The sequence below is a fragment of the Crinia signifera genome, unplaced genomic scaffold (genome assembly GCF_055691185.1).
Source record: "Crinia signifera unplaced genomic scaffold, ASM5569118v1 HAP2_SCAFFOLD_100, whole genome shotgun sequence".
In the NCBI taxonomy this organism is placed as follows: Eukaryota; Metazoa; Chordata; class Amphibia; order Anura; family Myobatrachidae; genus Crinia; species Crinia signifera.
Genome location: NW_028141994.1, coordinates 129,903 through 142,007, shown reverse-complemented (window position 1 = coordinate 142,007; position 12,105 = coordinate 129,903). Strand labels below are relative to the sequence as shown.

Sequence of the window (12,105 nt, the reverse complement as noted above, 5' to 3'; positions counted from 1 at the left end):
TCATAGAATTGGAAAAAACCCAAAGAAGAGCAACTAAGCTAATCAGGGGAATGGAGAATTTAAACTATGAGGAGAGATTAAGCAATCTGGGACTATTTACACTAGAGAAGAGACGTTTAAGGGGGGACATGCTCAACATGTACAAATATATCAGAGGCCAATATAAGGAACAGTCAAGCACCCTTTTTAATGCAAGAAAGGAATCAAGGGCACGAGTTTAGAGAAGAAAGAAGATTTCGTTCCCTCAAAAAAAAAAAAATCTTTACGGTCCGAGCAGTCACACTGTAGAACTCTCTTCCTGGAGAAGTGGTGTCGGCAAACAATAAATACGTTCAAAATAAGGTTGGGAAAACATTTATTGGATAAAAACATCCAAGGGTACTAAAAAAAAATCATATTCTGTCTTTTACTGGAGCTGCACCACGTGGGTGACCAAGCCTCTAACCTGGGCGAAATGCACGTTCTACACACATGATGACATAGCTGCTGCACTTGGCTATATAGCTGGTAGTGATGGGACTGGAATGCATAGACTGACTGGGGAGATGACCTGATTTACATCTGAAGGCTAAGTGCTTTAAAAACATAAGAGTGCAAATCATATATGTATGTGGATAGTCCTTGACCAAATGCCATCAGGACATCGAGGATTTTTTGCTGCATGCTTATGACAGAGTGTTAGAGTTTTTTTGATAACCAATATTATATCATATACAGAGACTTAAAGGGACCTTGCTCCACTATTTTAAAGGCGATTATATAACCATTATTTGCAATGGTATATATTCATGGAAATATTACTGTCCCTTTCTCTTTATAATTCAGGGGACTCTCATTGCGGTCAGTCCCAGAGGGTGAACCCTTGCACTGGGTAACCAACAGGGGAGCCACTGAGCACTGACCGTAACAGCAGATCCTCACTTCTTTCTTCACTCACCTGGTTCAGACCCCAATTACTGTGGTAACCGCCTCAAATAGGGCAATTCGTATTCATAGCACATCATTACGAATACGAATTGCTGCATTTTCGGGATAGTAAATGTCAAAAATGGGTGTATTTGTATCCAGAAATACACTTTTTTTACATTTACTATCCCGAAAATACAGCAATTCGTATTCGTAATGATGTGCTATGAATACGAATTGCCCTATTTTCGGGATAGTAAATGTCAAAAATTTCTGGATACAAATACACCTATTTCCTTTAGTAAATTTCCCTCATATGTCATTATTTCGCCAATGTTTTTAATTTGCATGAGAAAATTTAAAAAAATTAGATTCTGTTACTATCACTAAATTTCACTTGTATATAAAAATCACTTGCACATAAAATTCAGCTGGGGCAATTAATGCCTCAAAGGGTTGTATCACTCCTAAATCTGAGAAACATTGAGTATCCCAGCTGATACACAAACCTTTTTTTGCAACGTGGTCAAGTGCCTAGCTATATATCTGTCTAAAAAATACCCCTAAAGGATACGGTCATCAAGTTTGATATCCTAACATTTAAATTTTAGTTTTTAGATTATGATATTTTTATAAATGCCCCCCCCCCCCCAAAGTAATCTTTTCTTGTCTTTTACATGGGATAACCTATTAAAACCTAGGTTGAACTCGATGGACGCAAGTCTATATTCAGCCTTATCTTCTATGTAAATGGTAGCCCCCAGGAAATGCTGCCCTGCAGGGAACTGGGCACAAGGTGTCTATACACCGATCTATCCCTGTACACAGTAACTACAGGAGTGCAGATGATCATTAGAAAATAAGCAGACAAGCCACGCTGCTTACAGAGTGCAATATGCCACACGTATGTATAGTGTTTCACTCACATGTTGTATTTCCAGCTGGCTGGCCCGGTAGTTTTTCTTGGTTAAGTTGTCCACAAGATAGCTGATTTGAGACAAGGCCAGCGAAAGCGAGTCAAGATTCATTGCTGGTTGGGGCGGAAGCAGGCGGCCGAGCCCGGCGCAAAATCACCATTATTCCCCTCTGGTCTCTGCAGACAGGGTAATTTCTTTAAATGACCCAATTTCTGAACAGTGTTATCAGGATCCTTAGAATGTCCTACCGGTCAGAATCATGACACCTGCAAGAGATGGGTACACTGCCTGTTACACGGCATTCACAGTACACAGACCTGGGTTGAAGGCACCTACAGGAGACTGGTACACTGCACGTTACATGGCAGAAACAGTACAGAGCGGAGTGGGGGCATCTACAGGAGACTGGTACACAGTGTTACACAGCATATACAGTACACAGAGGCTACTAGCTGGGGGCAATAAGCAGATTGCTTCCACTATACACCAAGTACTCAGCAATCACTCGTCAGTCACCTCTGCCCGCTGCACATGACCAACATCCAAATCAGTCAGGTCCTCGTTTATGGATAACTATGTGCAGAGCAGAGATATATAATATATATATATATAGGCACCAGGTAATATATTTGGCTAAGTATTCCCCCATCGTAAATCACTATACCCAGGTATTAGTCCGGAAATAAGAATCTTGGATGGAACCAGTATAAGTGACTGTACTAGTGAGATCCATGTTATCTACCAACCAGCCACGTCCACCTATACAAAGTCCATGGAATTCTTGGCGAAGGCAACATAGTTCTATTTGTGTAGGGACTTTTTAGGATAACATTTTAACCTTGTAGTTCCAGCCACTAGGGGGCAAAGTCCTGCACAATACTCCGAAAGCCAGAGCGCACGTGTCCCTGTATAAGCAAAAGCACTCACTGACAGCTGCAGCAGCATGTACAGGACACTACAGGCCACTCCATAAGCGCTTCCCCATTAAGGCTCTGGCCCCTCCCCACCCACACCATTAATATACATAGTGCACCTACCAGCTGGTGAAGAGGCTGGACACATAGAAACATAGAATTTGACGGCAGATAAGAACCACTTGGCCCATCTAGTCTGCCCCTTTTTTTAAACATTTTACCTCAAACCATATTTGATCCTTATTTTTTGTAAGGATATCAATATGCTTATCCCAAGCATGTTTAAATTGTACTACTGTATTTGCGTCTACCACCTCTGTTGGGAGGCTATTCCACTTATCTACTACTCTTTCTGTGAAAAAATTCTTCCTCACATTTCCCCTGAATCTTCCTCCCTCTAGTTTCAGTGCATGTCCTCGTGTTCTGTTGCTCCTCTTCCTGTGAAGAATGTCTCCCACCTGTACCTTGTTAAACCCCTTGATATATTTGAAAGTTTCTATCATGTCCCCCCTTTCCCTTCTCTGCTCTAAAGTATACATATTAAGATCTTTTAGTCTTTCCTGGTACGTTTTGTGATGTAGGCCATGCACCATTTTAGTTGCTCTTATTTGTACAGTCTCTAATGTATTTATATCCATCTGGAGATATGGCCTCCAGAACTGAACACAATACTCTAGGTGAGGTCGTACCAATGACCTATACAGTGGCATTATTACTTCTTTCTTTCTACTGCTGATACCTCTCCCTATGCAACCAAGCATCTGACTTGCCTTCTTCATTGCTTTGTTACATTGCCTACCTGCTTTTAAGTCCGCTGAAATAGTGACAAATAGATCGCTCTCTTCCTTAGTTTCCATTATAGTGCCATTTATACTATATTAAGTCTTTGGATTTCTGAGACCCAAGTGCATGATTTTGCATTTTTTGGCATTAAACCGTAGTTGCCATTCTCTTGACCATTTCTCTAATCTACCTAGATCCTCAATCATTTGTTTTACCCCTCCTGGTGTGTCTACCCTGTTGCATACCTTTGTGTCATCTGCAAAAAGGCACATTTTACCCTCAATTCCATTTGCAATATCACCAATAAAGATATTAAAAAGCACCGGTCCAAGTACAGATCCCTGGGGTACTCCACTTGTAACCTTTCCCTCCTTTGACTGTACTCCGTTTACTACAACCATGCTCTTATCCAATCAACTATCTTAGAATCCAATCCCAAGCTTTCAAGTTTATTTAACAGTCTGATGTGGGACAGTGTCAAAAGCGTTACTAAAGTCTAGATAAGCTAGATCTACAGCCCCATCTTGATCTATTACTTTAGTCATCCAGTCAAAAAAGGGATTTGTGTACTTACTGTTAAATCCTTTTCTCCGATTCCACAGGTGGCACTGGAGATCTACAGTGGGGAATAGAGGGCAACCACTGGGAGCTTGGGCACTATAATAATTATAACAGTGTGGCTAGCTCCTCCCCTCTACTTCCCCCTGCCCGGCAGTCTAAAGAATTGTGCCCGGAGGAGGCTGGAAGATGCAACATACTTCCGAGAGGAGGGTAACCATTACACGTAAAACATGCACACTAGAAACTGTAGGAAAGAAGAAATAGAAATTACTTTCAAACAGAGTCAACCAAACAACTGAAGTGACCAGGGGTTTTCACTAACAACCTGAATTACCCTGTAATAACTGTCCTGTATATCTGAACTGAAGGAAGAGCAGCGCCGGGAGGGCGTCCAGTGCCACCTGTGGAATCGGAGAAAAGGATTTAACAGTAAGTACACAAATCCCTTTTTCTCCTTCATCCACTAGGTGGCACTGGAGATCTACAGTGGGGACGTCCCAGAGCTCCCATTACGGGCGGGACGGCGCTGAGATCCTTCCAACACTGCGCGGCCAAACTGTGAAGCTTGGGCCGCAAAAGTATCAAATCGATAAAATTTGATAAAGGTTCTTTGTCCGGACCAAGTGGCGGCCCTACACAATTGAAGAACCGAGACCCCTCGGGCAGCCGCCCACGAAGGACCTACTGAGCGTGTGGAGTGTGCCGTAATAGGCGAAGGAGGCACCTGTGATGCCGTCACATATGCCTGTCTGATTGTAAGGCGAATCCATCTGGCCAAAGCCTGTTTGGAGGCAGGCCAACCTCTTTTTGAGATGTCATAAAGTACAAATAGAGAATCGGTCTCTCACAGAAGCTGTTCTGGAAATGTAGATTCTGAGGGCCCGTACCACATCCAGGTATTTAGAATCACTGGAATCCTCTGTAAACGCAGGAACCACAATGGGCTGGTTTATGTGGAAAGAGGACACCACTTTTGGTAGGAAAGACGCCTTTGTCCGTAACTCTGCTCTGTCTTCGTGAAAAATAAGAAATGGTGGGCGACATGATAATGCGCTCAAATCTGAAACCCGCCTAGCTGAGGCTAAGGCCAGCAGAAGAACTGTCTTCCATGTTAGGTATTTTAACTCCACTACTTCTAACGGTTCAAACAGCGGAGACTGTAGAAACGAGAGGACTAGATCGAGATCCCATGGTGATGTAGGTGTCCGGAAGGGAGGTTGAATTCTCAACACTGTTCGCTTGCCATATTGTACACGGTTCTCTTGCTATATTAGTTTATTGTTTTTAATATGAACACATGTGAATCAGTGAAATCAATTAGCCTTGCTGGTATATAAACCCAGGACAAACTGTCCCACAATCACACTTGCTCCTGAGGAAGCCGGAGGTTCCGGAGAAACGCGTTGAGCGATCCACATATTGCTGATCCATCCTTTATTACACAAGTGACCTGGTTCATCTTTTTATTCCTGTGACGTCCACCTTCAAAAATTATTCCTGGACACTTCAAAACATCTTGGGTTTCTAATTATCCCTAATTGCTCCAAGGAGAAGGAAATCAGGACTGTCGATTCAGGACCCTTGAGCCTTTGAAATTATAAGGCAAACAGAACCTCAAAGCGTCACAAGTTATCGAACTGGCCAATACAACAACTTGCGCCATGGGATGGTAATATTAATATCAGCATTCATTTACCTTATTACAGGACTGTCGCTTATTATACCTCCTTAAAAAGGGAAAAAAAGTTTATTGCTGCTAATTGATTCACAATTACGAGATATTTTTTAATAATCTTTTTTTTAATTATTTTTATTATATGTGTATAATTATATGAATTGTATTTTGTTATACTTATATTTTTTATTCTAATTAAATTTATATATATTTCTTAAGAGAACCGTGTATATTAATTACTTAAACAGCAGGCGCTGACACAAACCTCATACTCCCTGAAAGAAAGTTTGCACCTGTGGCAGCAGGGCTAATTTTCTCTGAAAATAAATGGAAAGAGCAGAGACTTGGACTTTCAGGGATCCCAGGCGTAAACCTGCAGTAAGGCCCGCCTGGAGGAAGAGTAGAAGACGCGCCAATTTGAAATATCTTGGTGATACGCTACGACTCACACCATGAAATGTACGCCCTCCATATACGATGGTAATGAATGGAGGTGCCTTCCTTCCTAGCTCTTAACATAGTAGGAATCACTGCTGAAGGAATCCCAGCTCTTCTTAGGATTGTCCTCTCAGTAGCCAGGCCATCAAATGAAGCCGCTGTAAGTCCGGATGGACGAAGGGACCTTGTGACAGCAGGTCGTGCTGCAGCGGTAGAGGCCATGGTTCGTCTACTAGTAGAGCTGTGAGCGTGGTGTACCACGACCTGCGAGGCCAGTCCGGTGCTATTAGAAGCACTGTGACTGATTCTCTGCGAATGCGTTGCAGAATTCGTGGTAACATTGGAAATGCCGGGAAGATGTAAACAAACTGGTAACGCCAGGGCATCGTCAGCGCATCTATCCCTTCCGCTGCTGGATCCCGCGTCCGTGCACAATATCTCGGAAGCCGATGGTTGTTGCGGGAGGCCATCAGGTCTATCTGAGGGCATCCCCACCGATGTACGAGTCTCTGGAAGACCTGTTGATGAAGCTTCCATTCTCCCTGGTGAATGTCGTGTCGACTGAGATAGTCGGCTTCCCAGTTCTCTACTCCCGGGATGAATACTGCTGAGATTGCTTGGAGGTGATCCTGCGCCCAGAGTAATATTCGGCTGACCTCCTTCATTGCGGCGTGACTGCGTGTTCCTCCCTGTTTGTTTACATATGCTACTGCTGTAGCATTGTCGGATTGTACTCTGACTGCTTTGCTCCGAAGAAGATCCGAGGCTTCCAGCAGAGCATTGTATATTGCTCTGAGTTCCAGAATGTTTATCGGGAGTAAGGCTTCCAGTGGAGACCACAGACCTTGGAATTGATGTTCGAGCATGACTGCTCCCCAACCGCGGAGACTGGCATCCGTGGTGAGAACCGTCCAGTCCCATATTCCGAATCGCTTCCCCTGAAGAAGATTTCGGGAGGTGAGCCACCACGTCAATGAGAGGCGCGCCCGAGGAGATAGAGTGATTCTCCGATGGCGTGTGAGATGAGAACCTGACCACTGACGGAGTAGGCAGAGCTGGAATGGTCTTGAACGGAACCGACCGTACTGGACCGCTTCGAATGTTGCTACCATTTTTCCCAACAGGCGGATGCACAGAAACACTGTGACCTGTCTGTGTTGTAGCACTGACCGAACCAAGAGTTGAAGAGAAGTAATCTTGTCCTCTGGTAAGTAGATCTTCTGTTGTACCGTATCCAGTATCATTCCTAGAAACAGTAACCTCTGTGAGGGTTGGAGTTGAGATTTTTGATAGTTGAGCATCCAGCCGTGCTGTATCAGTATCTCCTGTGTGCGACTGATGTTGGATAGAAGGATGTCTGCAGATGGCGCCTTCAGAAGAAGGTCGTCGAGATATGGCACTACCGTGATCCCTTGGGATCTGAGGAGCTGCATCAGAACGGCCATGATCTTTGTGAAGATCTGGGGTGCCGATGACAGCCCGAACGGTAGCGCTTGAAATTGGAAGTGGTTGTCTCTGATGGCGAATCTTAGAAACGCCTGATGAGGCGGCCAAATTGGTATGTGCAGGTAAGCATCCTTGATGTCTAGAGACACCAAGAACTCTTCCGGCTCTAAACCTGCTATGACTGATTGTAAAGATTCCATTCTGAACTTTACCACTCTCAGGTAGGGGTTGAGATGTTTTAGGTTCAGAATGGGTCGTGTGGAGCCGTCCGGCTTCGGCACGAGGAAAAGGGTAGAATAAAAGCCCTGTGTTCTTTGTTCCAAGGGAACCGGAATAATTACTCCCATCCGACAGAGCTTTTGAACTGCCTGCAAAAGGGTTGCACCTTTGTCGAGAGAAGCTGCCAAACCGGTTGTGAAAAAACGGTTTGGAGGCTTCTTTTGAAAATCTATTTTGCATCCGTAGGTCACAGATTCTGTGACCCAAGCATCCTGACTGGAGAGACACCAGACCTGATGATAGAGGCGCAGCCGCGCCCCCACCCTGGTGTCCCCTAAGTGGGGCTGAGGTGTGTCATGAAGAGGGTTTTGGGGCCGGTTTGGCGTCCTGGTGTGCTGTGGAAGCGACACCTCTTCCCCGACCTCTGTATCCTCTGCCACTAGAAAGGCCAACTCTGGCACGCCCCCGGAATCTTGCCGTAGGGCGAAAGGATCGAAAGGACGGTCCCTGAAAGGGCCTCCTAGGAGGAGGGGCTGCAGAAGGTAAGAAAGATGATTTCCCCCCCCCCCCGTGGCCTGGGAAATCATCTTGTCCAGCTCCGGCCCAAACAAACACTCCCCCTGAAAGGGCAGAGCCTCCACTGCTCTTTTGGATTCCGCATCTGCCTGCCATTGGCGTAGCCAGAGGGCTCTGCGAGCCGAAATGGACAGAGCGGAGATGCGGGATGCCAATATACACACATCTGAAGAAGCCTCTACAAGGTAAGCAGCGGCTTCTTTTATGTGGTCCGCTAAAGCCACTAACTCACCTGCCGCTGGATCGTTACCGAGATTCTCATAAATCTGGGTTGCCCAGGCCTCCATCGCTTTGTTCACCCAGCATCCCACTTGTGCAGGACGTTGAACCAAACCCGCAGCCGTGTAGATGTTCTTAAGGGTGGCTTCCAGCTTCTTGTCAGAAGTCTCCTTCAACGAGGATGTTCCCGGGATAGGCAGGACTGTTTTCTTAGACAGACAGGAAACCCATGGGTCCACTGAAGGTGGAGTCTCGCATAATTTTCTACTGTCTGCAGGAAAAGGGTATGCAGTTAAGAATTTGTTGGAGGCCTGAAAACGTCTATCTGGATGAAGCCAAGCATCCTTCAAATGTTGGTCTAATTCCTAAGACACTGGGAAGGCAGCCGCCTGTCTGCGACGCTTACCAAATATTTGAGGGCGACCTGGAAGAGCAGCATCGTCGTCTACTTTTAAGGTAGACTTAACCTTAGCAATAAGGTCTTCTAATCCCTGTGAAACCGGCTCAGGGGCTGGTACTTGTAACATATCAATAGGGTCAGTGTCAGGATACTGTCCCTCCTCCAGAGGAGGCATGTCATCATCCGACCCATATGCATCCAATCTATCTGTGAGCAGACGGCTCTCATTAGACAAAATGGGCGGAGCTATAGGATCCGCATCCCTAGGGATAAGGGCCCTGGTTAATGATTCCACTGCCGAAGTTAATTCGGCCTGTTGGGACCTAGCAGTCTATCTCTATGAGAAGCTGACAATTCAGCAGATAAATGCGAAATCACTTGTGTTAATTGAGAAGCCCAAACAGGGACATCTTGCTGGGGTGTTACTGGAGTGTCTGTGCATTCTGCACACAGTACAGCTCCCTCCACCTGTGGGGTGAATTTTGCCTGACATCTTCTACATGTCAGCTTTTTTGAAGAACCCCCAGCCATCACACACACTACAGTTAAATTTCAAAGTAGTTAGAAAAAAGCAAGTGGAGAGAGAGAGGGAGCACCCACAAGTCAGCACTTCCCTCAGCGTTAAAACGCTGCAGGGCTCTGACTATAATTTGAGCACAGCCTTTGCTCTCTAGCAAAGACCTCTATCACCCCACTGTGTTACTCACAGACCCAGGGATGTAGAGGTCAGCGGTGGATAATGAGACCTCCCTGAGGCAGGACGCGGCAGGGGAGAGCTCCGGAGCTGTTAATGGCGCCGGCAGTGAGGAGGAACGCAGGGGACCCTGGGAACTCGTCCCGCGCGCTAGGCTCCGCCCACCGTCTATGGCGCGCTTTTTAGAAAAAGACGCGCTATCAATACCGCCCGTTAAACCCGACTCCCCTGCTAGCGGGGAGCCGGGATATACTCACCCTGCCTGCTGGCCGGCGGCGGTGAGGCTGTGCGGACTGAGGCGCGGCCGCACGCAGCGGCGTCCAGTCACTCTGGGACAGCGGTCCCAGGAGCCGGGGACCCCGCGCAGACCGCAAGCAGTGGCACAGGGGTCCCCTCCGGCAGCTCCCGCGACGCAGACAGGCAGTCGGCAGAAGCTGCCTGTCTGTCCTCATATGTAAATATTTAATAAATCAATAAAAAAATAATAAAAATTTCTATTTGCCCTTAGAGGGTAAAACGTTGCACCCAGCTCCCCGGGCACATTCTAAGACTGCCGGGCAGGGGGAAGTAGAGGGGAGGAGCTAGCCACACTGTTATAATTATTATAGTGCCCAAGCTCCTAGTGGTCGCCCTCTATTCCCCACTGTAGATCTCCAGTGCCACCTAGTGGATGAAGGAGAAAAAGTCAATAAGATTTGTTTGACATGATCTTCCCCCAGTAAACCCATGCTGTTTTGGATCCTGTAAATTGCTGGTTTTGAGATATTCTACAACTCTTTGTTTTAAGAGTGTTTCCATCAATTTCCCTACTACTGATGTAAGGCTCACTGGTCGATAGTTGCTTACCTCTTCCTTGCTTAAACTTTTGTGCAGTGGGACTACATTCACTGTTTTCCAGTCTCCTGGGATTACTCCAGTAGCTAGTGACTGCTCCCCTTTAAGCTCTTTTAGTATCCTTGGATGTATCCCATCTGGCCCCATTGATTTATCCACTTTCAGTTTTGAGAGTTCTGTGAGGACTTTCTCCTCTGTAAATGTACTTGTCTCTCCCTCAGTTTTCTGACTATACTTGCAACTTATACAAAAGATATAATTTGCAACTGGTGCTTTCTGATTTGCAGCTGGGTTTTCTTTCCTTTAGGAGGCCATCGATCCTCCTAATATACACAGGAATTTTCAGCAAAAAAAGTGAGTAGGGAAGAAAACCAGCACAGAGATTTCACAGAGACTTGCTTGTGAGCAGGAGTATCGGGACACAGGTGCTGTGCTTCTAGTGGGCTCAAATTACCGCACTTTCTAATCCCGACTCGCATTCACATAACAGTTTCTTTGTACACCATGGGCGATAAGTATCACAGGCTTCTCAATATACAATAGGCAATGAAAACTTACATAAGCGTTCTGTCACGCATACACGTAACAGTTTCTTTAGGATCCACTGCACAGACTCCAAGATCACTGCAAACGACTTTATTTCACAAGCAGGGTATTCACACACAATTAAAACCAACAGGTGTCACCGCAGCCAGCAAAGTTGTTGCAAAGTCCCCCGGGCGCTGCAGACGCTGAAGGGGATGCTTGCTTCCAGACCACGGACCGGCACCTGTACATGAACTTCTGACGGCGGGTGACTTGGTTTCCTGATCTCCAATCTTGGAGTCCGTGCAGTGGATCCTAAAGAAACTGTTACGTGTATGCGTGACAGAACGCTTATGTAAGTTTTCATTGCCTATTGTATATTGAGAAGCCTGTGATACTTATCGCCCATGGTGTACAAAGAAACTGTTATGTGAACGCGAGTCGGGATTAGAAAGTAAGTGCAGTTATTTGAGCCCACTAAAAGCACAGCACCTGTGTCCCGCTACTCCTGCTCACAAGCAAGTCTCTGTGAAATCTCTGCGCTGGTTTTCTTCCCTACTCCCTTTTTTATACTTGCAACTTAACTGTGGCCCCTTCCCCTCTCTTTCAGCAGTGAATACTGAGCAGAATTAATTATTAATATTATCTGCTATTACATTGTCCCCCTCAAGAAAACTTCCACTGTCTTCAGTCTAATTATTCCACTTTTTGTTTTTCTCCTTTCACTTATATACCTAAAAAAAGTTTTCCCCCCTTTACCCACTGACTGGGCCATTTTCTCTTCAGCCTGTGCTTTTGCACATCTGATTACCTTCTTAGCCTCCTTCTGTCTAACAAAATACACCTCTGTACTCATTCTTCTGCGTCTGCTTAAATTTCTTAAAGGCCAACTTTTATGCTTTCACAATACTATTTCTTTTGCAAACCACAATGGCTTTCTTTTTCTTGTGTTTTTCCTAACTCTTTTGACACAAAGTTCTGTTGCTTTTAGAATTGCA

The 12,105-nt window shown here is 45.6% G+C and overlaps 1 protein-coding gene across 2 annotated transcripts in view; it reads right to left on the bottom strand.

Annotated features, from left to right (window-relative positions):
• CNOT1 (CCR4-NOT transcription complex subunit 1) overlaps positions 1-12,105 on the bottom strand; it is a 133,317-nt gene that overhangs the window by 104,074 nt on the left and 17,138 nt on the right. For both annotated transcript variants that reach the window (XM_083167882.1, XM_083167883.1), the window contains exon 2: positions 1,833-2,089. In XM_083167882.1, coding sequence (XP_083024008.1) covers positions 1,833-1,934 — 102 coding nt within the window. In that variant the 5' untranslated portion in view covers positions 1,935-2,089. The remainder of the gene's footprint in view (positions 1-1,832; positions 2,090-12,105) is intronic.